Source organism: Podarcis pityusensis, assembly GCF_964106645.2.
Source record: "Podarcis pityusensis genome assembly, chromosome: 11".
NCBI lineage: Eukaryota > Metazoa > Chordata > Lepidosauria > Squamata > Lacertidae > Podarcis > Podarcis pityusensis.
In genome coordinates this window covers 56,952,269-56,979,278 of record NC_138036.1, presented here as the reverse complement: position 1 = coordinate 56,979,278, position 27,010 = coordinate 56,952,269, and the positions used below count along the sequence as shown (strand labels likewise).

The following is a 27,010-nucleotide window of genomic DNA, read 5'->3' as shown; positions in this document are numbered from 1 at the left end:
AGCGTTCCACCAAGTCGGGGCCAGTACTGAAAAGGCCCTGGCCCTAGTTGAGCCCAATCTAACCACCTTGCGACTTGGGACCTCCAAAGTGCTGTCATTTGTGGACCTTAAGGTCTTCCGCAGGATAACCAACATAGGGCCTAGAATTGAGGCACAACAGAACTGACCACAGGCCCACTGGATCCTAAGCTATTCCCCATCTTCTTGAGCAGAGCCTGGTTCCCCTCCCCATAATCTTCCCCCCTGACGACCATGCCCGCAATGCAGGGGTCAATCCAGGTAGAATTTGCATTGTTCTGACCTCTAATTAAATTATTGCTTCCATGTGAGTTTGGGGGGGTGTAAACTTGAAGTCTCCCACAATACCACCCATTTAGATTCCTATCGTAGAAATAAAATAATGTTCTCCTGAAAGTCCTGCTCTCCTGTGTATCATTAGTTGAAATCCTCCAAGCACTTATCTTAGAAAAGTCACACTGACTTTAGGGTCACTACTCTTAAGTAAGTGGTTTGAAGATTTTGACCAGTGAAGCTACCCAGTCATGGGATGCCAGTCGCCTGGTTCATATGTCTCATTGAACAAGGTACAGTTTAATATGAATGAAAAAATTTCACTGCACTTCTTCCTCATGCCTTTCCACTACCAGGAAACAAGCCAGAGTCTGGCTTGTCATAATGTCCAAACCCTAGCTTGTTTCTCTCCAAAGAAACAAGTGGGAACATAATTTTTTATCCTTGGCTTCCTGCACAAGCCCAAGTTTGGACATCACAAGAGGCAGGGAGGAGCACAGTGAGAAATTTTCAGCTGTGTCTACCAACTGCACATTCACACTAAACCATTTCATTGTTGATTTTTAGCTATGGTTTAATGTGAGCAATATTTTGCTAGCCCATTCATACAGTACTGTGCCTTACAGAGGAAGAATAGCAGGATTTATTCCTCTAGCCGGAACAAGCTGATGCTGACATATTCAGCATTTAATTGATTTGAGTTTAGATCAAATCTAAACACCCATGATTCCTGACATATGCATAATGTAAATATGTTTACAATTTAATTAAATCACATCAAAGCTTTAATATAGCTGCTATTAGAAGGCACCATTTCTTTTGGACCATAGGATTGTATCCAGTGCTGCAGCCCAGCTGTTGCAAGGGACTTCTATGTGCACAACAGAACTTCCTTTTTCTCTCCTGTCGTCCCCCCACGGACCCTCAAAATTAGCTCTAGAAGACCCTCTGGAGCAGGGTGGTTTGAGCTGGGGTTGGAGGAAGGAAACAGAAGTCCTATTGTAGCAGTGGAACCTCACTGGAACAGTACTAGATACAGATTGTACTTCCATTTGAGTAAGAGGAAAATTCCCATCATTTGCTGTAATCCATCAACAATGTGAAACTTTAGATACTCTGCCTGCAATTCATCTTAAAAGGAATTATATATTTATATATATTTCTTGTAAATAATTGACAATCACTGATTTTATTTCAAAGCACGATCTTGACAATATGGACAGACTGTACTTGCTGAAATTTCTAAACTTCTTTTTAACAGGCCAATAAAGTTTTATAATTCATTACCATTGTGTCTTGCATTTTTTGTAAATGTATGTAGCATCCACCTAGTCCTTCATCAGTGAAAGTCTAACCAGAAATAGAATCCATTGATGTATCATTCTTATGTTATGATTTATTTTGTTTCTCTGAAATTTGTAGATATTTGTGTATGTTTATAGTCTGGTGCTTTTCTAAAATATGTAGCTGGTAATGTTTTTCTCATAAATTTATTTAAAATTTAGAGTATGGGGTATGTTCAGACAAGTAAAAATCACTCCATTTCCAAATTGAAAGTAAGGGAAATGTAATATTTTGCTGAGGCAAATATATGTGGTTAATCCAGCATCCCACAATTATTTAGCATTTTGATGATAATTTGGAATCCCTTAGACTACTAAACTGAATCTCCAAAGCATTTTCGGATTTGCATTATGGTAGAATGGGGGGTGGAATACTATTTACATTTAGAACTGGGAGGGGACGAAGGGAATGTGCAGATAGAGATGGGATAAGAAAAAGGATGAGGTCGCTACATGAATAGGCAGAACAACTGAGGAAGGAGTAAATTGTCATAGTTACTTGCATTCCTGGATCAAGCATCTTAGCAATGTCTCTGTCACTTTTGTTTTAAACATTGCAATGTCAAAATGAACTGATAAGAAACATCTTACAGGTAAGAAACCATGACGGCTGGAACTATGCCAGTTTCTTAAAACAACTTTAATAGAAGGGGAACAAATATGATTTCCCAGTTAGGTAATGCTGTAGAGATAAAAGGTAAAGGACCCCTGGACGGTTAAGCCCAGTCAAAGGCAACTATGGTGTTGCAGCGCTCATCTCACTGTAAGGCCGAGGGAGCCAGCATTTGTCCACAGACAGCTTTCTGGGTCATGTAGCCAGCATTACTAAACCGCTTCTGGCACAATGGAACACCGGGACAGAAACCAGAGTGCACAGAAATGCCGTTTACCTTCCTGCCACAGCAGTACCTATTTATCTACTTGCACTGTTGTGGCGCTGTGGTCTAAACCACTGAGCCTCCTGGGCTTGCCGATTGGAAGGTCAGCCATTTGAATCCCCGCAACGGAGTGAGCTCCTGTTGCTCTGTTCCAGCTTCTGCCAACCTAGCAGTTCGAAAGCACACCTGTGCAAGTAGATAAATAGGCACTGCTATGACAGGAAGGCAAACGGTGTTTCCATGCACTCTGGTTTCCGTCACGGTGTCCTGTTGCACCAGAAGCGGTTTAGCCTTGCTGGCCACATGACCCAGAAAGCTATCTGTGGACAAAGGCTGGTTCCCTTGGCCTGAAAGCGAGATGAGTGCCGCAACCCCATAGTCGCCTTTGACTGGACTTAACCATCCAGGGGTCCTTTACCTTTTTTACCTTTTAATACCTTTTAATCAGGGGTAACCAGTCTTTGGTGGCCTGTGGGCAGAAGCTGGAACCCCACATAAGTGCTGCAACCACTCTTACACCACCATGCAGCAGTTAATTCTCCCCCCAAACTCACCGCTTGCACAGCAGTTAGGCTTGAAAAAAAGCTGCCTATTTCTACAATAGAAGGCTGTTTTCAAGCCTAATTTCACCAGGGAGAAGGTGCCAGGGAAATCTTCTGTTGGCATACGGGTGCCCATTGGTGTTTCATGTCATAGAACTGGCTTCATAGGTAAGTTTGTTTGTTATGCTATTCAGTTTCACTTGTTGAGGTTTATTGCCTTTTAGGACGCTTCTCTTAATCAGGATATGTGTGGAACGTGTCCCAGTTCTGACAAAAGAGGTCATTTCAATTGGGGAAATGACAGGGACCAGAGATGTATACAGGACTCATCAATCTGGTGGTGTTTCCACTTTAATGGTGCCTGAGATAGTGGAAGGCATTGTTCTTCTTCTGCTTGCTCCAGCCCATGGGTGGCTAATCCGTGTACCTCCAGGTGTGCTCCAATCTAAGTGGAGGATCCTAGCAGGGAGCAAAGGGTTAACCCCCCCAACACACAACACTACATTGCAGGTCCTACACTGGCAGTTTGTGCAAAACAACAACACCTGCACAGCTGCATAGCCATAGCACAATGTTGTTTGGCCCTGACATGCTTAAGGAATTGATTAAGCCCAATTTTGCCTGAGTGCCCTTGCCAAGACAATGGAACAGCTGGACTCTCTAGAACAGCCTTTCTCAACCTGTGGGTCCTCAGATGTTATTGAACTACAACTCCCATCACCCCTAGCTAGCAAGGCCAGAGCTCAGGGATGACGGGAGTTGTAGTCCAACAACATCTGGGGACCCACAGGTTGAGAACCGCTGCTCTAGAACTTCCCACCGTATCTGGCAAGTCACCTTATTTTAATAATAATAATAATAATAATAATAATAATAATAATAAATTTATTATTTATACCCCGCCCATCTGGCTGGGCTTCCCCAGCCACTCTGGGTGGCTTCCAAAAGAACACCAAAACACTGTGATACATCAAACATTAAAAACTTCCCTAAACAGGGCTGCCTTCAGATGTCTTCTAAAAGTCTGGTAGTTGTTGTTCTCTTTGACATCTGGTGGGAGGGCGTTCCACAGGGAGGGCGCCACTACCGAGAAGGCCCTCTGCCTGGTTCCCTGTAACTTGGCTTCGTGCAGTGAGGGAACTGCCAGAAGGCCCTCGGCGCTGGACCTCAGTGTCCGGGTAGAATGATGGGGGTGGAGACGCTCCTTCAGATATACTGGACCGAGGCCGTTTAGGGCTTTAAAGGTCAGCACCAACACTTTGAATTGTGCTCGGAAACATCCTGGGAGCCAATGTAGGTCTTTCAAGACCGGCGTTATATGGTCTCGGCGGCCGCTCCCAGTCACCAGTCTGGCTGCCGCGTTCTGGATTAGTTGTAGCTTCAAATGTAGCCCCACGTAGAGCGCATTGTAGTAGTCCAAGCGGGAGATAACCAGAGCATGCACCACTCTGGTGAGGCAATCCGCCAGAGGTATATGCCTCTGGGTATTCCTTTAGATGAGGCCTGTACGTTTCATGGGCGTAGACGGTATTTTTGTTAGGGGTGCAGGCTTTTGTTAGGGGGAGGCAGAACCTCAGATTTGTATTGATTTTGATTGATGGGGGGGGGCTGCCCGCCCGGCTATGCCCATGGTACGCTTTGTCAGTTTACAGCCCCAACTCCTTGCTTTCATGCTCATTCTGTCATGAGAAGGTCACTAGGAGAAAAACACTGAGATAACTGGGTCAGTTTTTCAGATTTTTGCACATAAAAATATATATATTCTCACAGAACTAGAATAGATTCTGCATAGGCACACTGTGGAAACAAGCTGTTTTCTTTTTATAACATAGCAGGGAAATGGAATGGAAAAACTCTGAAACATTTTTGGTTGATGTGAATGCAAGTGGATTATTATGGGCAGTCGTATCTGCTTTTTTCTGAAGGGAAGAGAAAACAATCCTATGAGTGTTAAAGCAATTATGCCTCAACATTGCCCTTTCTTGCTATTTGTACAGTCATGTCATGTTTTTCCCATGGTTTTGAATATTCTAGTTCTGCTAACTTGGCAGATGCAGATTTTTACAATCTAAGCTGTTTGTGTTTGCAAAATGTGCAGTCATTTTTTTTTTCATTCTGGGAAGACAGAAGTCTCCTCAGCATCTTAACAATCAGCGTAATTTGGCCATAGGGGACAACTATTTTTTTCTTGAAACAGACATGATAGCTGATGGTGTTGCATTGTACAGTGGTACCTCAGGATGCGAATGGGATCCATTCCGGAGCCCCGTTCGCATCCCGAACAGAACACAAGACGCGACGGCATGTCTGCACGTGCGCGGGTCGCGTTTCGCTGCTTCTGCGCATGCACGTGACGTCATTTTGAGCGTCTGCGCATGCACAAGCGGCGAAACCCGGAAGTAACATGCTCTGTTACTTCCGGGTTGCCGTGGAGCGCAACTCGAACACGCTCAACCCGAAGCACATTCAACTCGAGGTATGACTGTATATTTAATATGCAGATCACTCTTGTGTGTGGAATGTTCTTGTGTGGAATGTGCTGTTATTGGAAACACGTTGCTAGACGGTCTCACCATCCAAAAGAAATTAGGCCAATTTAAGAATCACAAGCTTCCATGTCAGGGTTTCTTCTCCATGGTTAGGCCCATGTCCATGCTCCTATGTTCATTTATGATAATTCCATAGTGGCAGAATATTCCTGGACTCACCCTGCAACCTTGGGTATAGCAGCAATGTATTTGATTAATACTTTCAGCAAAATGTTTGGTTCCTACAATTTTCAAGACTGGCTCTTTCTTGACCTTCTGGACAAAGGACTCCTTCTAGTAAGAGCACTTTTATATACTCTAATCCAGGCATAGGCAAACTCGGCCCTCCAGATGTTTTTTGGGACTACAATTCCCATCAACCCTGACCACTGCTCCTGTTAGCTAGGGATGATGGGAGTTGTAGTCCCAAAACATTTGGAGGGCCAAGTTTGCCTATGCCTGCTCTAATCCAGATTCAACGGTCCCTTGGGAGAGTGCACTGGCTCTAATGCACATATGAGTTCATTTTTCCATAATGTATTCCCCATTTTATTTCAATACACAAAGGGATGGGAATCTGGAACTATACTCTTCATGTAAGTGAATGGGGATAGGAGCTTTTATTCCATTTGCACATATAGAACTTTGCATTATGACAACTTCCCTGTCCTGACATTCTAGATCACCCACTCCCATTCCTTTTATTTTATTTTTATACATATTATTTTTCAGTGTTCAATTTAACAATAATCATCATCAATTATACTTACATACAAACTTGTTTTGACTTCCCTCCTCCCCTTCCTTGGTTTCTTGTAAAAACATTTTCAAAACTGCATCTCCCCCTTAACTCCTTTTATTTGTTACTCTCTATATTTCTTCCAAAGTCACCTTTTAACTGCTTGGTTTTAAATTAATCCTGCTAGCTAGTGTGTTTAATTGTTTACAATATTTTTTTTTAGATAATCCATGTATCTCCCCCATTCTGTGTTAAACATTCTTTCATTGCTTTTAAATGGCCAAATCTTTCTAACTTCTGCTTAATGAAGTCAGTTCCATTTTATATCTTTAAATGCCAGAAGAAATGTTCACAAGTGTCAAGAGTTCGACGGGAACAGAGAGCTGGGTCTCGCACATCCCAGGGTTAGCTACGGAGTTTAGGAGCTTTGGGACACCATATGCCGGGCCATCTGCCTTCATCTTTCTCCTTACTATTGTTCTAGCTGCTTGTGAGGAAGCAAGCAGTGGCTGCTGTCATTCCTCACCCTCCTCTGGGCCAATGAGGAGGCAGCAGTGAGGAAAAAATAGAGCCAGGATTTTATTGACAGTGTATTTACTGCCAGGGTATGGGCCTTGGTAGGGGCTTTCCCATGTGCTAGTCACCTCTTGGCACCTCAAGGCATCTCTTGAAGGTTTTTGTCTTTTCAGCTGTTTAAATAGCCAATCTATTATTGGTTTTAATAACGTTCACCGCACTGAAATTTTATGATATGCTGGACACACACCCCCCCCCCGTATTTTTCGCTCTATAGGATGCACTTTTTCCCCTCCAAAAATTAAGGGGAAATGTTTGTGCATCTTATGGAGAGAATGCAAGCTCCTTGGCTTCAGCGATAGCAACGTGAAGCCTCCAAAGCACAGAGGGAGCGCTCCCTCCGCGCTCCGGAGGCTATGCGTTGATTTCACTGAAGCCTGGAGAGTGAGAGGGGTCGGTGCGCACTGATCCCTCTCGCTCTCCAGGTTTCAGGGATAGCCGCCTGAAGCCTTTGGAGCGCATCGGGACCTCGCACTGCGCTCCAAAGGCTTCAGGGTTAGCTGCGCAAAGCCTCCCCAGGGCAGTGGGGTGCCTTCATCCCGCTGTCCTCCGGAGGCTTCAATGGCTGTCCCAGAAGCCAGAACAGCAAGACGGAGTGCTGCGCAGTGCTCCATCTCACTGCGCAGTGCTCCGTCTCACTGTTCTAGCTTCGGGGTTAGCGGCGCAAAGCCTCCGCAGGGCAGCAGGATGCCTTCATCCCGCTGCCCTCTGGAGGCTTCGCGGACTGTCCCAGAAGCCTCTGCAGGGCACAGGGATGAAGGCTCCCCGTGCCCTGCGGAGGCTTCGCGCAAAGCTAGACCAGCTATCCCAGCGGCTATCCCAGAAGCCAGAACAGCAAGAGGCTATCCCAGAAGCCAGATCCCTCTTGCTGTTCTGGCTTCTGGGATTCAGAATTGTTTTTTTTCTTGTTTCCTTCCCCCCCCCCCCCAAACTAGTGTGGAAGGCATTGGCCTGGATTGCAAAAGTAATGGACTGATGACTGAGCAGTGGTTTCTGTTTCTTCTCTAGCCTAAACACGATATTCACGTAATATTTCAAAGAAAATGTAGTTATCCATGATCAGCCATGTGCAAAATACTTTTTCCATTACCTTGTTTTCACAATATATATCATATATTTAAAGCTCCAGAAGAAAATGCAGATGTTTAACCTTCTGTTGCTCTAACCTAACACAAATATAAATACAATATAAATAAATCCACAGCCATTCTTTTGTGGATTCCTAGAGCATTTCTGAAATGTACCTGCTCAACAAGCCCTCATGTCTTTTATTCAAGTGAAATACTCTTTGCTGTTTGTGTGCATTACTGAAGGCATTTGTTGCTTGTGTTAATGCAGCCTGAGTCTACCCTTTGTTTGCAAAAAAAAAAAGTGATTAACAAAACTCCTATAATAATAATTCTATTACCACTACAACAACTTTCTGTAGAAAAGGTCACTTAGAGATTTTTTTTATGTCAAAGTGGATGCCAGCTTTTCATTATTTATAAGTGGAGAGATAAAGCTACACATTCACCACGATAATAGAAAGTGTTGCTTGGTAAGTTTTCTTATTTATATGGCTAATAGTTTTTCCTGTCCTGACCTCTGAAGAAGTTTCATGCTCCAGTTTTTTTTAAGTACTACAGAATGCAAAATTAAAAGACTTTCTGAATTTGGGACATTTTATAGACTTTGGCTTTTAATACCTAGCTAGGATCTTAAAGTCTGAACAGCACAATCCTATAGCTACATACCCACATTGAGTTCAGTGGGGCTTACTGATTCAAATGAGTATGAGGTTGAAACCTCGGCTAATTTTATTTCACTCCTAAACCAAAGGGACTTTTCTGTTTCAGGAACTCCATCTATTTTATTTGTTTGTATCCTATCCCCTCTCCAGAATTCAGTGCAGCCTCCATGACTCTTCTTCCCCCACACCCAATCTAGGAAGTAGTTTATGTTGACAAATATTACATAATAAGGGTAATGGAACTTTGTGCTGGGTATACATGCATAGAATTGTGCTTTAACAAATGCTTCAGGTCTCCTCAATTCCTAACCTGCTGAGCTGAAAGGATGGGGAGAGTGCTGTTGCATTCAGTGCTGTTTTGGGGCTTCCCACAGGCATTAGGTCTGCCACTGTGAACAGGAGGATGGACTTAATGGGCCTTTGGCACGATCCATTCGGTCTCTTTTTATGTTCTTCTTGAAGGGGGTGGGGAGAAGTAGAAAGGTAGATCCTGTGAAATGTCAGGTGTTGGGTCCCCAGTTGTACTGTCTTCAAAAAATTCATTTGGAGGAGTAAGCCATCTTTTAAGTTGTATACTATAAATCTTTACTTTGGTTTATGTTACGATTTGTCTTTTGGGTTTGTGAGGAGGCAAATGCTGTGGGCACGTTGACCAGAAGGCATTTCATTTGTTCCTTAGAACTGTTAGAAAGAACTCAGTCCTGCCGTCCTCACAAATCTGTAACAGCTGCTAAGCTCTAGTGGTTGTGCCAAACAGTCTGGCAAAGCCAGGCTCTAGCAGAATGTTAGGGCTTGAGCAATGTACTTTAGACATAGATGAATTGAGCTAATAGCTCATATTTCTCTGGTACTGTGAGCCAAGTCATGCAAGTCCTTAATACCTACTCTGGCAAAACTCCCACTGATAGTTTTGTCTCAGCATGAACCAAGGAGTTTTCAAGATTTGATTTTGCATTAATTTCTCAAGGGTTAAAAATGAGGAATGGATTTTCATAGATTTTCGATTAAACATTATGTAGACATGAAACTGTCGCTCTTTGTAATATAAGAGACCAAAGATCCATCATTTCCCTCTTTGCACGGCATTGGGCTAAGGAAGATGTATTACTTTAACTCATTCTTAACAGCAGAACATTAATCTGCAGTTGTATAAATGAACTATTGTCTCTCCGGGACAGAAATGGCTGAAAACGTCATTTGCTAAAAATCATGCGCTGATTATTTCAAGACTTCATGCTTCACTGGTCTGGAGAGCACTCATGCGTAGTGGAGGGGAGGTTGCTCACCACAGCTTGGCCTGACCCCTATATTTGCAGAGAGATCTCTGAAGAGGAACCTCTACACATGAGTAGCTACTGCCCACCAGGGTCCTCTATGTGAGTAACACATAAAGAGGGCTTCTCTGATCCTCATTCACATGGGACTTGTTATGTATAATAAGACTACTAGTTAATAATCTAATCTCATTCACATTTATTTTAGAGGAAGTCCAACTGAACTAAGTGGGAGTTGCTTCTGAGTAAACATGCACAGGATCAGTCTGTTAGGAAAGTCTGGATGGTTCACGGTTAGAGATCCACTTAGCTGAACGAGTAGAAGAGCCCTCAATGAAGCAGGGTCATCTTACCACATCCAAACTTTTCACATTGGTGACACACTTTTTAGACATGCATCATTTCGTGACACGGTAGTTCGGTTTTGCTAGCAAACCGGAGGTAAACTAACCCCTTTCCAGGAGTGTGGAGAGCATTTGCATGACACAGCTGCACACTGCAGCCAACACACTAATGTGTTAATAATTTAATAATAATAATAATTTTTTATTTATACCTCACCCTTCCCAGTTTAAAAATCGGGCTCAGGGAGGCTAACAGCAAATATAAAACATTTATTAAAATACGACTTAAAAACAGCATAAAACAGCATAGAATACAACATAAAATGCAGCATCAATATCAATAAAATTCTAAAATGCAGGGGTCATTTTTTTTTGGGGGGGGGACCCAGACAGAAGACATTGAATGATCACCAGGGCTAACTGGCCAAGTTGGTGCTACTAGGGTCAGCAAGGAGGTGTGTGAATAAGAATTTAAATGTGGGGTCCCAGAAGGGGTTTCTTCATAGAAGAGGAAAGGGAAAGGGGAATAGAGGATCAGCCTAATTCTGATTGAATTAGGTGGAATAGCTCTGGCTTACAGGCCCTGCGGAAGGAGATCAAGTCTTGCAGGGCCCTAGTCGTGGGACAGAGCATCCCACCAGATCAGAGCCATCACTGAAAAGGCCCTGGCCCTGGTGGAGGATAGTCTGTCTTCCTTAGGGCCTGGGACCCTTAAGCTATTGTTATTCATGGACCTTAGGGTCCTCTGCGGGACATACCAGGAGACACAGTTTGGAAAGCTCTGAACTAAAGGTGTTGAAGGGGGTGGGGCATAAGACCATAAAGTCCCCTCTCTAAAATTACCTAATTGCACCACTGTGCCCAGTCAATCCATCATTTTATTAGTATGCCCCCTTTCCAAAGTTAAAACAATGATCAAGGCTGCTTGCAACAATAAAAAAATGCATAACTACAAACAAAAGTAGTCATAAACAATAAACAAAACATCAAAGCGTATACAACCAAATTGAACAATTTCCACATAAATCATAATTTCCAAAATAAAAATACAAAAAATTAACAACAACAACAACAATAACCCCCCCACCCAACAACCCCCCCCCCAAAGAATGCTTCAGCCCAAGGGGCTGTTCAGCAGCCTCGGCTTCTGTAGCTGGAATCAGTCAGGGTCCCACCTGTCCAGCCCAAGTGGGAAAGGCCTGCAGGGCAGGGATCAGGTCTTGCCGGACTCACAGCCAAGATGGCCCAAGTACCAAACACAAGCAAGACAGACACACCCGAGTGCTGTCTGTGTTCCCTGTACAATTCTTTATCATTCACTAATTTATACTCTCCACTCTCAAAAGAGGATGTATGTGTTTTAAGGCGAATAAGGAAGAATGATGCAGGCAGGCACATTCCACATTTGAAATGCCACTCCTCTAATTTGGGCTTGTGTATTTCCACCTGATTTAGAGACACGGGTGGCACTGTGGTCTAAACCACAGAGCCTAGGGCTTGCCGATCAGAAGGTCGGCGGTTCGAATCCCCGCGATGGGGTGAGCTCCCATTGCTCGGTCCCAGCTCCTGCTCACCTAGCAGTTCGAAAGCACGCCAGTGCAAGTAGATAAATAGGTACTGCTCTGGCGGGAAGGTAAACGGCATTTCCGTGCTCTGCTCTGGTTCGCCAGAAGTGGCTTAGTCCTGCTGGCCACATGACCTGGAAGCTGTCCGCAGATAAACGCCGGCTCCCTTGGCCTATAGAGCAAGATGAGCGTGCAACCCCAGAGTCGTCCGCGACTGGACCTAATGGTCAGGGGTACCTTTACCTTTATTTCACCTGATTACAGAAAAAACCATTGTATGAACAGAAGGGCAATCAGGAACGTCTTATTCTATCAGCAACCAGTGTTTCGCTTACCTTCCATTTAGGACTAATAAGGTTCAGTTCTTGGCATCTCCCTATAGGTCTGGGAATGTCTTTCCCCTGTCTCAAATCTCACAGCTGGTGGTCTAAGAGAGCTTCCAATGGTCTGAAGTGAGCATAGAGTCACAACAGTCTGATCTCACGTGGAGAGTTCATTGTAAGCAAACAGGCCACTAACATTGGTTGCCATTATAAAATGGTTTCTGGATCAAACTTGCAGCCGTGAGCACTTTTGATAGCAGAGCTATAATAAAATACAAATAGCTGAAAGGAGTATATATTCATTTCAATCGGGAAATTGCTTATTTCATCATTCTCTAGGGAACTGGCGTGTTTGACATCAACATTTATTATGCAGGATCTGTTTCTGAAAGGTGTGTTTAAGGTTCTATTTAAATTAGCAAGAGTAACCCTTTGACGCAGTTGTTGATTATTTAGGATGAACCAGAATGCAACTGTTTCTCTGCCCTTGCTATGACTTATTGCCAACATTGTCTGAACACTAAAAATGTCACTTCAATGCATTTCCTCTTAATCAAAGTCGAACTACAAGGTAACCCATTGCCGTTCTCTTCAGGCCTTAGAGAAATATATTTCCCTGTCAACCCAAAAAGGTGTAACATGACAATGGCCTGATAGGTGGAATGAAAGCTGCATAAAGAAGTGTTTCATTTCATGAACTGTGACCTTGAGCTTGGATCCCATTCAGCCAAGGGGGAGTGAAAACCTGCAAGTTGGTTCTTGAACTTGAACTTTATTGCATAGGCAGCCCATTCCTGTCAAAGATCAGGAGGAAATCCTCCACGTACTACATTGCAGATGTCGCTGAAATAGACAGGCTACCCAGAATGCTTGAATGGAGGGATACTTCAAGAGAGATCAGCCCTCTGAAGAAGTCAAACAAGATTTATTAAGTTAAATATAGGTACAAATAGACTGGGAATGTTTTATTCAAGTTGTTCCTGGGGGAAATACGTTGTGAGCTCCAGCATGACCCTACAATTTTCTCCCCCAGTAGATGAGGCCATAGGGTTGGGCGCATGGCACACCAGTGTTCTTGCTTGAGCATCCTGTGTAACATCCAGGAGCTGGAGCTTCTTCCCATAAGCTGAGGAGGTCATGTGCTTACAGTGACACTCAAAACTCAGGGGCGCTGCCAAAGCCAAGGACACCAAAGCCAGCAGCACAATGATACGCAGTAGGAAAAGAGCTGGAGGCCAACACTAAGGAATGATGGTGTGAATAAAGCCCAGCACATGAGGCCTGCCCTACTATTAGGCAGAGTGAGGCAGCCACTTCAGATGACAAATGTTTTGGCGCAGAGAACAGCAGCAAGATTTTGGGGAGGGAGGTTAAAGCTCTTTGTGTGGTCTCCCCTAAGCCGGCCTGTCCCATCACAAGTGTTGAAGTAAGATTCCATTGCCAGTCCAGTCAGCTTTTGTAAATAGAACAGGGTATTAGAAATGAAGAGTAAATTGGCACAGATTCTCTCTGTTTCTAACAATTCCCAGCCGGATACCTGTGGGTAGCCCACAAACTGACCTGGCCTTGTCATGTAGTCCTTTGGGGCCTAGTGAAGACAACCAGTGCCAATGTCTGCTATGGTCCTGTTGCACCAGATCAGGAAAGCTGCCATTTTAAATACCTGATGGGGCCTGAGAGCACCATTGTTGTTAAGTTTCATGGCGTTCTGGAAAATTAAGAATGGGGGGGGGGGCAGTTGTCAATGTAGGACAAGACCCACCAGATAGCACTTGCTGACGGACCTCCTTATGTTGTTTGCAAGCAAGGCACAAAGGCCTACCCCACTGTTGTTTCCACAGATGCTGTGGGCAAGGATGAATGAAAAATTCCAAAGTTCATTGGGTTCCCTCTTTTTCCTTTTTGAAAGCAAAGGAACTGTATCTCAGCATTGTCAGTGCCACCCACAGAAGTATCACACCACTCAGAAAAGGACAACCAGCAGGCCTGCTTTGGAAGGTACTCCATTTCTAGGTGTGTCATCCAAAAATACACCCTGCAATACCATAAAGAAAAAAACTAACTGGAAAAAACATATGTGCAATGGAAACAGAAAGCAAACATGAGAATCTACCTTTAATGTTCAGCATTCTAGAGAAAATCTGGCTACAATATGTAGCCTAAGGATAACCTTTCAAACACAGGTCTCGCCATTTGACTGTTGGGAAGTCCTCCACCTGTGGCTGTGTGCAAGTGTTTCTGCTGTATCCTGTTAATGGCTTAAACCAGGCATGGCCAAACTTGGCCCTCCAGCTGTTTTGGGACTACAACTCCCATCATCCCTAGCTAACAGGACCAGTGGTCAGGGATGATGGGAACTATAGTCCCCAAACAGCTGGCGGGCCAAATTTGGCCATGCCTGGCTTAAACATATAGGAATGCAAGAGAGAGAGAGGAATACAAGAGAGAGAGAGAGCGCAAGGCTCTTGTAGCCTCTGGAAGAGTTGTAGGAAGTCAGAGAATCCAACCTCCTAAGGGGAGAATGAGAAGGATCCTGTTGCAAGGGTGTTGAGAGAAAAGTGAATATGGGAGGCACACAGGAATTTATGGTTACAGATAGGTAGCCGTGTTGGTCTGCCATAGTCAAAATAAGTAGCACCAGGTATCTGAAGAAGTGTGCTTGCACACGAAAGCTCATACCAAGAACTAACTTAGTTGGTCTTAAAGGTGCTACTGGAAGGATTTTTTTTATTAGGAATTTATGGGATAGGGTAGAAAGAACTAGAGAAGACGATAAGTACTTAGGATGTGTTGTGTGCCATTTCCAGAATCAGAAGTAGAACAGGTGTAAGCAATAGGATTTTCTCCAGATGGCAGACTGCAACTTCTATCATCCCTGACCCATTGGCTGGGACCAATGAGGATTACATAAGAGCCCTGCTGGATCAGACCAAAGGCCCATTATCCTGTTCTCATAGTGGCCACCCAGGTGCCAGTGGGAAGCCAGTGAACAGGACCTGAGTGCCAGAGCACTCTTGCTACTTGCGATCCCCCCCAATTGGCGCTCACAGGCCTGCTGTCTCCAGCACTGGAATCTACAAAATCTGGAAGGCAGCATGTTGGCTAACTCTGAAGTAGACCCAGCTTCTATAAGACCTACTTACTCCAAACAATAAGTAAAGCTATAAATATAAAAACAACCACTGCCCAACGTATTACTCATTTTGGCAAAGAATGAAGTCTTTTATTGCTTTAATATTTCAGAGACATTGATGCAGCCTTCACTGTCTAGCTTCTTAAGTTGCCCCAGCATTTGTTGGGCAAGAGGTGGGAGCGGTAACAGCAATGGAATTCAGTCAGGCTGGGTCTCTGATATCAGATTTATTGTGTGCAATAGCAACTGGGAAGCATGGAGTTTCAGATGTTTTGAGTGGGCAAGTAAAGTACTCTGCTATTATTGCATGACACTACAGATGGCTTCCTGGAGTGAGAGTTCTCTGTGGAAATGTACGCCAGTGGACATTTTGTGGGGGAGTGAGGCTCTTGTGGAAGGGGCAGAGGATGGTGTGGTGGCTTCTGGCACTTCCACGGTGTGTGCAGCAGGAAACGGTTCCTCCACCAGAACGTTGACACACCCCAGTAGGGCCAGTCACAATCTATGCATTTTTTGAGGGGGGGGGAACCTACATAAGAAACATGGATAACTACCGTATTTTTACGTCTATAAGATGTCCCCATGTATAAGACATTTTTGGGGACTCAGATTTAAGAAAATGGGGGGAGATGTATCAGTGTATAAGACGCCCCCTAATTTTTGACATTATTTAGAGGAACCTAGTCTTATACATGGAGAAATACAGTGCTTTTCCAAATCTCCAGGCTAGACTCTGTATTGGAAATGATTCACGTACAACTTCATGCAACTCAGAATGTACATCAGATATAAGGAGGAAGGACGGAAAGCTAGAGCAGGAAGTATTTCTCCTACGTTCTCTCTCTCCTAGGCAGATTGCTGTTTCTTATCTGTTTTTAGTTTCCAACTTTAAAAAATAAGAAAAATAATAATCTTCACATGAATTCAGCTGGGAACATCAAGCAGAACTCCATATGTGGTTACTATTAGCTACTAGTGACCTGCATTTCTAGCCATTTTTTTTTTAAAAATGTACTTTTCCAACTTTTGGTTGTAAGCCAAAGCTGGATTTGTGAAAACAACATCAATAATAGGTGTTATCAAAAGGTTCCTTCTGCTTCTGACAAGTAATTAGCTGACCCCATTTGAACCAGATGCAGCAGAATTTCAGCATTTGGGTGGAAAATTACCCTTTGCCTCAAAGTTCACACACTGTGCGTATGGGAGAGTTGATGGAACACTGAAAGCTACTTCCAATTCGAAGTGAGTGTTTTTAAATTCCCTTCTGAAAATTGTTTTGCATTCTTGAAACCTCACGCATACATTTGGTTGTTCAATTAAGTGTTGGCTCTATAGCATAGCCTTTGACTGTGGTGTAAATTTGGCAGTGCATTAAGGAAATGGGATGCAGCTTTTCATCTAATAGCTAGTCTGTCAGATAAGCAAGCATTAAAACAGTTTGTACGCCAGTTTACTCACATTTATCAAGGGAGCTGACAAACAAGGTATTTAAAGAGGTGTAAATTTAGCTGTCTCCTGACACACAGAGATTTGCCATCTGTTAATTACATAACAAATAGAGGACAAAAGGGAAAAAAAGTAGGCATTGCGAAATCAGAACACTTGCACTAAGCTCATTCATTGCCACAGTTTTGTCTGGGGTATTTTATTATCTTCTTTTAGGATATTAAAATATGATGGCGGTTTTTGTTTTATTGTTTTCTGTTATGGCTGTTTGTGTGGCATTAATGTAGGTCAGGTGAAGGTTTTCAGAGCACTGTCTAATATTGGTTTGTGGGATCAGTTTCACTTGTTGTGGCCTGAGGATATGGGCAGGATACTGGCGGGGTCTGGATTATCACAGGTTACATTCAACTACCGGTAAGTTAGGTCCATCCATGTCATTGGTTGAACTCTGGGTCTAAGTGAATCATGTCCATTAATTCTATTGGTTCTACTCTGAATATAAAATATAACTAACACTGGATACTGCCTCATGTGCTGTGTGTTCTGTTGACCCTTGCCTATCATGGCTAATAAATATTAGCCAGGAACGTTTGACCATATGAAGTGGTTGAGATGGGGGGGGGGTGATACTTCTCTCCCCAAAAAAGGTGCAGCAGTCATCCCTTTCTCAAGAGTCCCTCCCTGGACTCTGAAATTCTAGATAGCTATGATCCACTTCCAAATGTCCCAGGGCAAGAGCATTGAGAGATGGCAGCTGATCAGTTTCAGGCATGCTTGGATGAAGCTACCTATTTCACTCTGGCATCATAGATGGCACTGAAATGACCTTGGTCACCCTGACTGATAACCTTTATCAGGTAAGCGACAAGAGGGAGTGCAACTCTGTTGGTTCTTGATCCCGTTGTGCTTTTGATATCATTTAATTAACAAAATGTATACACCGTTTGATTGTAAAAACAAACAAACCTCAAGGCAGTTTACAAAAGATAAGACAGTAAAATCAAGAAAAAATCACAACCCTGCGGGTGTAGGGCAGTATATAAATTTAATAAAGAATAATTAAAGAATAATGATAACTCTACTTTAAAACAGATCAAGATTACCTCAACTTTATTTTTTCCTGATTTTGAGATTATTATAGTCAATTAAAGTAAATAAGAAGAAAAAGGAAAGAACAGAAAACAAGTTAAAAGCAGATCAAGATTACCTCAGCTTTCTTAGCATCTGGGTGGGCTTGTCTAAACCAGAATGTTATTAGCAAGTGCTTAAAAGAGTACAGTGAATTGGTCCAAGTTGTTAAGGGCTTTATATGCTAATAGTAACTTGGCCCAGTAGCAAATCGGCAATGTTTCAGATCTCTTGAGCACAGGGCCTCACCTGTCAGCAATCGTGCTCCAGCATTCTGCACTAACTATAGTTTCTGGTTCAAGTGTGAGGAAAGCCCCACACAGAGTGCATTGCAGTAATACAGTCTTGAAGCAAGCAACACGTGGACTGCTGTGGTAAGGCTTTCCTGGGCCAGGAATGGCCTTCCCTGTCAAACGAGCTGCAGTTGGTAAGAGACACTTCTAGCCACTGAAGTCCCCTGAGTTTCCAGATACCATTAACTATTGTATCCTCCTGTACTGACACCATATTACAGGACCTCCTCTTGTACCTGCAGGACTGATTCTGGACAGTAGCACTGGGCGTCTTCTGCTCAGTTCCTTGGCATTTGTGCAGGACACATGCTTTTTAACATCTATATGAAGATGGTCAGAACTATCATCCAGGCATTTGGAGAGTCATCAATATGCAGATGGCACCCAGCTCTGTCTCTCCTTTCATCTGATTCGGAAGAGGCTATTCAGGCACTGGATCTGGGCCTGGAATCAGTAATACAGTGGTGCCTCGCAAGACGAAATTAATCCGTTCCGCGAGTGTCTTCGTCTAGCGGTTTTTTCGTCTTGTGAAGCAACCCTATTAGCGGTTTAACGGATTAGCGCTATTAGTGGTTTAGCGGCTATTAAAGGCTTATCGGCTTAGCGGATTAGCTGCTAAAAGGCTATTAAAGGCTTAGCGGCTTAGATAAAAGGGGGGGGGGGGAAGCGAAAAAAAAATCTCAAGACTCGCAAGACATTTTCATCTTGCGAAGCAAGCCCATAGGGAAATTCGTCCTGCGAAGCAACTCAAAAACGGAAAACCCTTTCGTCTAGCGGGTTTTCCATCTTGCGAGGCATTCGTCTTGCGGGGCACCACTGTAACTGGAATTGGATGAGGGTCAAGAGGCTGGGGATGAATCCTGGTGAGATGGAGGCACTGTTGATGGGTGGTTTCCAGGTCCTGGAGTTAGGTAGATGGCCTGTTCTCAGTCGTGCAGCACTCTCCCCTGAGAGTACAGGTTAATAGCTTGGGGGTTCTCCTAGACTTGTTGTTATTGTATGCCCTAACCCCTTAAGAGCTAATCCCATCCTGGAAGGGCCAGGTGGCGGCAGGGAGTTGCTCTGCAGAGGAGCCCCTCAGCTTTTCATATGATGGAAAGTATGGCAGATGAAGTTGATGGACTATATGGAATTGGCGGAAATGACTGGCAGAATCCGAGACCAGGGAGAAGAGTCGGTGGAAGAAGATTGGAAGAAATTTAAAGACTATTTACAGAAATACTGCAAAATCAATGAATGTTAGAAAAATGTTGGAATGAAGTTACATGGCTTTAGTAGAAATGTTATAAGGAATTAAGTATAAATAGATTAATAGAGTATTAAAGGAAAAAATAAGGTTAGAATGAGTTAAGATAATTATAGGATAGAAAACAGAGGAAGATGGAAAGGAATTGCTGAAATAATTAACAGAAGTGGAATACAAAAAGGGAGGTGTGAGGAGGTCGTGGAAATAAGTGAATGAAAGATGGGATAATGAAATTGTTTGATTTATTTTATTGTTTTTGTTTTGTTTGGTTAGCTTAATGTATTGTATTGTATTGTTTCTTCTTTTTTTAGTGTTTAAATTTCTTGGAAAAGTAATAAATATTATTTTTTAAATAATAATAATAATAATAATATGATGGAAAGTAACAAGTAAAAGGAACTCAACATTTCGTGTAAGGTACCCATAGAAACAAGCAATTGCAAAGAAAACAAAATGCTACTCCAGTTGTCTTCGCTGAAGCAGAAAGGAGACATATTTGGCCATAAGCAGAATCAAATTTCAGTTCCAAGTCATCTGCTGAAGTGTTCTGGCAAAAGAATGAGACTATCATGAAATTGGCGTGCTCTGGTCCATGGGGTCACGAGGAGTCGGACACGACTAAACGACTAAACAACAACATCAGGAAATTTACAAGTTTGTTTGTAACAGAGTAGCATAGAGGAAGTCAGAAGATGAGGAACATCATCAAGCAGAGGCTGGAGACTTCTTTCATGTTATTTGATGGGTTTCCTGGTTCACAACAGCAGGTGATATGTTAACACGTTTTTGCAAGCTTGTTTGCATTTCTAATTAAGTGCTAAAGGTTGCGTTTTAGCTGGATGAAGAACTTTTGTTGAAGCCTGAAGTATTTTCTAAGTTGGGGTCCAAAGTAAGAGGAGGGGTTCAATGGCGTTTACTCCCACAACACTACGCTCCAGCTTCAAGATTTCCCACTACACCCCTGGTGTAGTGGCAAGCAGCCATAGTAACTGTGGTGCAAGTCATTGCTTTTCAGGTAAAGTGAAGTTAAGGGGGTAGGAACCACCGTGTCATATATAACTGAATTCAAGATGGTCAGTGGATTGAATTAACTTTCTGATTTATGAATTCTGATTTATGAAAAGCCTCTAGAGTACTTTGCATTGGACGGTGATTTTACAATGCAACATGGGCAAAAGGGGGGGAACCAGTAAAGGGATGTGTGGTCATGGCCTGGGAAGGAGGGATGACTAGTGAGAGGGTGACCTCAGTGGTTGCATTTGTCCTCCGGACCTGAGGCTCCCCATTCCCAGAGTACACAGTGCTGAGCGGGATAGCCAGACTCGGTATAAGGCAGCTAAAATCAGCGCTATCACCTCCCTCACCATGCAAGCCATTCTGGGAGAGGGTGCATTTGAGCTGCTTTGCTCCATCCATTCCATTGCATCCACATTCCATGGCTTACAAAGTCACCAGTATCTTACATGGAGATCCGCTTAGGACACGAGTCGTCATCTATATATTTGCTGTGTTTTATTCTTTATTTATTTGTTGCATTGATATGCTCCTCATATATAGCTAAGTTTAATGTGCTGTATGAGCGGGCACTTTACTGATTTAAAAGTACAAAATGCCATCCAAATGGAAAAGAAATGAGAGTTTTAATTGGCGCAAAACAGCAGGAGAAACCGTCTTCGGAACCTTCTAAAAGTCAGCACTGCCTATACGTAATTGCCACGGTTTGCTGTGGGTCAGCTTCCAAAGTGGTAACAGGATCAGAGCCAAAGTGATGTGCAGAAGGTCAACTTCCAGAAGCAGCAGCCGTTGAGGTCAGAGGCAAGCAGCCTGGTCAATGGTAGACCTTCGGTAGGTCTGCTGCCTTGGAGGTGCAGAAGTTAAGGCACTAGGCCCCTGGGTGTCCTGGTCTAAAGCTCTTTTTCCCATTCTCTGCACAAAACCTTACAGTATGCTTGGTTCTAAGCAACATAGTGAAGGCCAGAGCAATGATAGAGGGAGGGGAAAACTATGTCAAGTTACAGGGGCATCTTTGTTTCTAACTTTAGGTCCTTCTTCAGTTATCAGCAATGACGACGATTCAGCGAGTCCTCTTCATCACATCTCTAATGGAAGTAACACTCCATCTTCTTCCGAGGGCGGACCGGATGCAGTAATTATTGGAATGACAAAGATTCCCGTAATTGAAAACCCTCAGTATTTTGGGATCACAAATAGTCAACTCAAGCCCGACACATGTAAGTACAGGTGTTTGTTTATATGTCTTCTGCTGCTTTTTCCTCTCCTGAATTGTGTATGAGAGCCGAACAGCAAATTAACAAGGCAGTCCTAAACTTTTTCATTTTGATTATGGTGCATAATCTAATTTCGTTTAGATTGTGTGTTCAGTTGGGCTTTCTCTTATGGTGCAAGTAGGACTGCAGCCTGAATGAGCTTTTGAGGTGGGAGAAATGGGGACAGGTGGATTTCTCCAAGCATTTGAATCCATCAGGCTCTGAAGATCAAAATCTGGTACAATTTTAAATACATGTCAAGGAGGCATAAGCTAAACCTGCAAAATGCCAAAGGTCAAGTTGCAATGCAAATGTTTTGTTTCGTTTTCAGGTAAGTTTAGAGATGTTTGGATTAAATTAATGGTTTCTCTTGTATGTTTTTATTACTTTATTACATGTATATACCACCTTTATCTTCCAAGGAACATCTCCTCCTTCCCAGTCCACCCCACAAGAACCCTATGAGGTAGATTAGGCTAAGAGATGGTGACATAGTGAGCTTCATGGCTGAGTGGGGATTTGAACCCTGGTCTCCCAGTCCATAGTCCAACACTCTAACCATTGTGCCACAGTGGCCAAGGCAAATACACTAATACACTTTCTGTTGATTATTGGAGCAATATATAAAAAGCAGAATGAGGCCGTAGATTGTATCATCATCATCATCAATAATAATAATAATTTGTTATTGATACCCCACCCATCTGGCTGGGTTTCCCCAGCCACTCTGGGCGGCTTCCAACAAAATAGCAAAATACAATAGTCTATTAAACATTAAAAGCTTCCCTAAACAGGGCTGCCTTCAGATGTCTTCTAAAAGTCTCGTAGTTATTTTTCCTTTTGACATCTGATGGGAGGGCGTTCCACAGGGCGGGTGCCACTACCAAGAAGGCCCTCTGCCTGGTTCCCTGTAACTTGGATTCTCGCAGTGAGGGAACCACCAGAAGGCCCTTGGCACTGGACCTCAGTGTCTGGGCAGAGCAATGGGGGTGGAGACGCTCCTTCTACATAACAGTAGATTACTGTTATGAGAATCATTTTAATTCCCCCCATTATTAGTTGCTCCCCCCTATTATTAGTTGCTCCCCCCTATTATCAGTGCTCCCAACAGTGGCAACAAACTCAAGATTCCAGCCTATTCTCTTCAAAAAAATAACTTTTTAAATTTAAAATTAAAATAGCTAGCAGGCTGAGTTGGTAAGGAAGAGCTCAAAGTTGACCTCTTGGCTTCCATGGTAATCTTAGCCTGTCAAGAGCAGGCTTGTTCTATACAGTGGAACCTTGGTTCTCGAACGCTTAGTTGATGAAAAAATCAGCTCCCGAATGCCGAAAACCCAGAAGTAAGTGTTCCAGTTTTCAAACGTTTTTCGTTTCGAGTGCAGGAAGCTCCTGCAGCCAACCGGAAACCGCGCCTTGGTTTTTGAATGTTTCGGAAGTTGAATTGACTTCCGGAATGGATTACCTTTGAGAACCAAGGTACCACTGTATATCCCAACCCTCTAGCTTCAAAAGTTTGAATGACTGATTGTTGAACCAGCAGAGAATTTGAGATTTGGTCCCAGTACAGTGGTACCTCGCAAGACGAATGCCTCGCAAGACAAAAAACTCGCTAGACGAAAGGTTTTTTTGTTTTTTGAGCTGCTTCGCAAGACGATTTTCCCTATGGGCTTGCTTCGCAAGACAGAAACGTCTTGCAAGTTTGTTTCCTTTTTCTTAACACCGTTAATATAGTTGCGACTTGACTTCGAGGAGCAACTCATAGAACGCGGTGTGGTAGCCTTTTTTGAGGTTTTGAAAGACTTTGGTGATTTTTGAAGCTTTTCCAAAACTTTCCCGACACCGTGCTTCGCAAGACGAAAAAAATCGCAAGACGACAAAACTCGCGGAACGAATTAATTTCGTCTTGCGAGGCACCACTGTACTGGAAACCTTAAACATTACATGATTCAGAATGGCTCTCTGCTCCTTTTCAAGTCTGCAGAGGGCTCCTACCCCCATTCATTCTATACCTGGAGTGTTTTAACTTGTCTCTCTTTTAAATATCCCTGTAAATCTCCATCTCATGTATGGTGGATTTTTCATTTCCAGTCTGCACACATTGCTGGGCTCTGTCCCTTTTGGTTTATCCTTCAGATTAAACTGTCTCCTTGAGATTTTTCTATGGGCTGGTGAACAAGATCAAGAATGTCTACCTGGTTTCCCTGTATTACCTGTTTGTAGATGGAAAGAGTAGCAATTGAAGTCACAGACTCACAAGGAGGCTCTGAATATGGAAAGGCAATTTTTGATATGAGGTCATTGTGTGCAAAAACTTTGCGGTGTGAGGAGCAGCATTTCACCTTGGAATGACCTATAATTTCCAATTATAACTGTTAGAATGGCATTGCAGTGAAGTAATCTGCAGGTGTTAGGATGGGTGGCAGTGTTTTAATTTTTTAAAGATTACACTCTCACTCTTGAAGACCCCATAAGATTGAAAGCAGCTTATACAGGGCCCTGTGTTTGCTTTACAAATTCTGGCGAGAGATGCAATATCCCCTTATCGTCCTTTTGCCCTTTCGTTGATAGTGTTACTGCTGACTGATACCTTGGCTGCTAATATTTCAAAATTGAAATGGGGCGTGGGGGAGAAGGTGTTGGAAATGTTTCACAAATAGACTCACCAGGGAATGGCCATTAATATTACACAAAAATAGCGATAAAATATACCTGAAGGTAATTTAATTGAGCCCACCACGTTGAAGTAAGGTCTCTTAATATGGTAAATATAAATGGCTCAAGCAACAGAACTGGATCATGTACTGTGGAAGAAGAACCTTTGTCCAGGGAAAGGTTACTGGCAGCTAACATGAACTAAAGGAACTAAGGTTGCATACACACAATAACTATAAAGCACGTTCAAAGCACATTTCTCCCCTCAAAGAACTCTGGGCACTGTAGTTTACTCCTCACAGAGTTATAATTCCCAGCAACCCTTAACAAACTACAGGGCCCAGAATTCTTTGGGGGAAAGAATGTACTTCATTTTCCTGTCACCTAAACCAAAGCAAGCCAAAAATTGGGAATTGGGGGTGGGTGGGTTTAAAAGGGCAAATTATATCATGAAGTGAGAAGAATTGCAAAGGGATTCTGATCCTCAAAGACTACACTATGGGTAGACAAACTAAGGGCTGGATCCGGCCCAATCGCCTTCTAAATCCGGCCTGCAGACGGTCCAGGAATCAGCATGTTTTTACATGAGTAGAATGTGTCCTTTTATTTAAAATGCATCTCTGGGTTATTTGTGGGGCATAGGAATTCGTTCATTTCCCCCCCCCCAAAAAAAAAAATAGTCCGCCCCCCCACAAGGTCTGAGGGGCAGTGGACTGGCCCCCTGCTGAAAATGTTTGCTGAACCCTGGACTACACGGCCATTAGAAATTGTTGTGCTGGGTTGGCCAAAGGACTTTCTCGTTCAGCATCCAGTTTCCAGCCAGACTGGCCTCCCAACTATTCATGTGATATATTGCCTGTACAAGTTTTGAGCCCAGCACAATTAATTTAACTGATCCCACTGCATAATTCCTTTGTCCAACACGCAGCGGATATCACCAAACACCTGCTATTTCTCTGCAAACTCCGTGTTGCTTTAGTTTGCTTCCAAATGGAGTGAACTCTCCCACTCTTTGAAGCCTGTTCTGACAATTTGCCTTTCTTGATCCGTGCTCAAAAGAAAGGTGAAATATAACTTCTTACTGCCATTACTGTTGGGACAAACCAAGCAGTATAGCTCAATACTTAATGCAGAAAAGGACGAAATTATTTGCAAGTGTTTGAACTATCTGCCAGAAATGTGAGGCTTAGTTTAGTACACACACACACACACACACACACACACATATAAAATAGTTTGTGGTCAAAAAGTTTTTTTCAGAACCTACCTTCACCCCACCCTAAGCACAGCTGGCTATGAAATAGGTTTCATTTCAAATCAGTTGGTTCCAAGTTTTTCCTTTGGCTGGCTTCTACCATTTTAAATCAAGAGCTGAGTTACTGTTAATTTTCATTGACTTCTTATCTATTCCCAAGAAAATTTCAAAGTATTGAGATCACTGGTGCCAGCTCATCCAAGTGCTATTAGCTCCAGTGTCGCAAGAAGTCCTGCTCTTTGAGTAGAACCAAGTGCTAAATGTGCATCTACACAAAGTAAGCAGACAATATTATCAAATAAATGAAATCTCCGGTCCCCCTTGATGAATGCACTGAGTCAAATATATTAATTACCCTCTGGCTGAAATCCAGAATTTCCATTGCCATTATTGCTGTTGCTACTACTACATTTATTATTTACCATGTATTTTGTTCTGGAAATTGTCCTATTCCGATGATTGTTTCTACATTTCAATTAATGCACAGAGAGGGAGCAGGATTGCACCGGCGGATCCCACCCCTGATGTCCGCATGAGCCTCTGAGCACACCCTAAGACGTATGCATTCAGCCGAATTCATGAAATGGGACCTTGCATGCATTCAGTTGTGTGTACATACAGGTTTCCATACAGCCAAGAGCCCTGTGTGGTCCCGGTTCTGGATTGCATGGCATTCCCAGCACATTCCTGCATACTTACTTGCTGCCTTGCAGGACATCTTTGGGAGAAGAAAAGGCTAAGGAGTAAACCCTACTGGGGCAGAGCTACCTGCCCTGGCACCTGGAGTGGCGTGGGGGGGCGGGGCTAGCCGCCCACACGGTGAACGTGGGGGAGCGCCGCTAGCTGCCTGCATGGTGAGCATCCCTAGCCACCTGCCGCCCGTGCAGAGAGTGAGGCAGGGTGCTGCTAGCGGCCCTCGCGGCGAGCGTCCCTAGCCACTTGCCCGGCGAGCATCAGGAGTGTTGCCGCTAGTCACCTGTGCGGCGAGCGTCGGGGGGCACTGTTAGCTGCCCATGGCAGCATCGTCCCTAGCAGCCCGCCGCCCGCGCAGCGAGCGTCCAGGGACACCACCCGCACAGTGAGCGTGGGGTGGGGGGGTGGCGCAGTGATGTCACCCACCCTTACGGCTGACACTCGGTGCGCACCGCATCCCCTGCACCCGCCTTCCTCCACCAGTGAACCCTACACAAATCCAGAGTGGAGTCCCTAAGATAGTTGAATGGCGCCTTGCACTCTACTTTCAGAAACTCCTGCATCCAAGCTAGTATTACTCTGCTTTCCTTTGGACCACATCAGGACCTCCAGACACACTGCCCAGGCTTGCACATTGGAGAAGTCACTTCAGTGCTGCTAATGCAGCAAAAGCAACGCGGGAGGCAACAGTTATAAGTTGCCGGTCTCTGCAGCCACAGCAGGCGCTGTGATTCTCCAGTGGCTTGACTTCACCCTTGAAGG

The 27,010-nt window shown here is 43.7% G+C and overlaps 1 protein-coding gene across 9 annotated transcripts in view; it reads left to right on the top strand.

Annotated features, from left to right (window-relative positions):
* The window catches only part of NTRK2 (neurotrophic receptor tyrosine kinase 2), a 172,809-nt gene that overhangs the window by 99,427 nt on the left and 46,372 nt on the right, over positions 1–27,010 (top strand). For 8 of the 9 annotated variants that reach the window (XM_080972478.1, XM_080972481.1, XM_080972479.1 and 5 more), the window contains one exon: positions 21,424–21,612. In XM_080972478.1, the coding sequence (XP_080828604.1) occupies positions 21,424–21,612 (189 nt within the window). The remainder of the gene's footprint in view (positions 1–21,423; positions 21,613–27,010) is intronic. The other variant, XM_080972485.1, reaches the window with a different exon arrangement.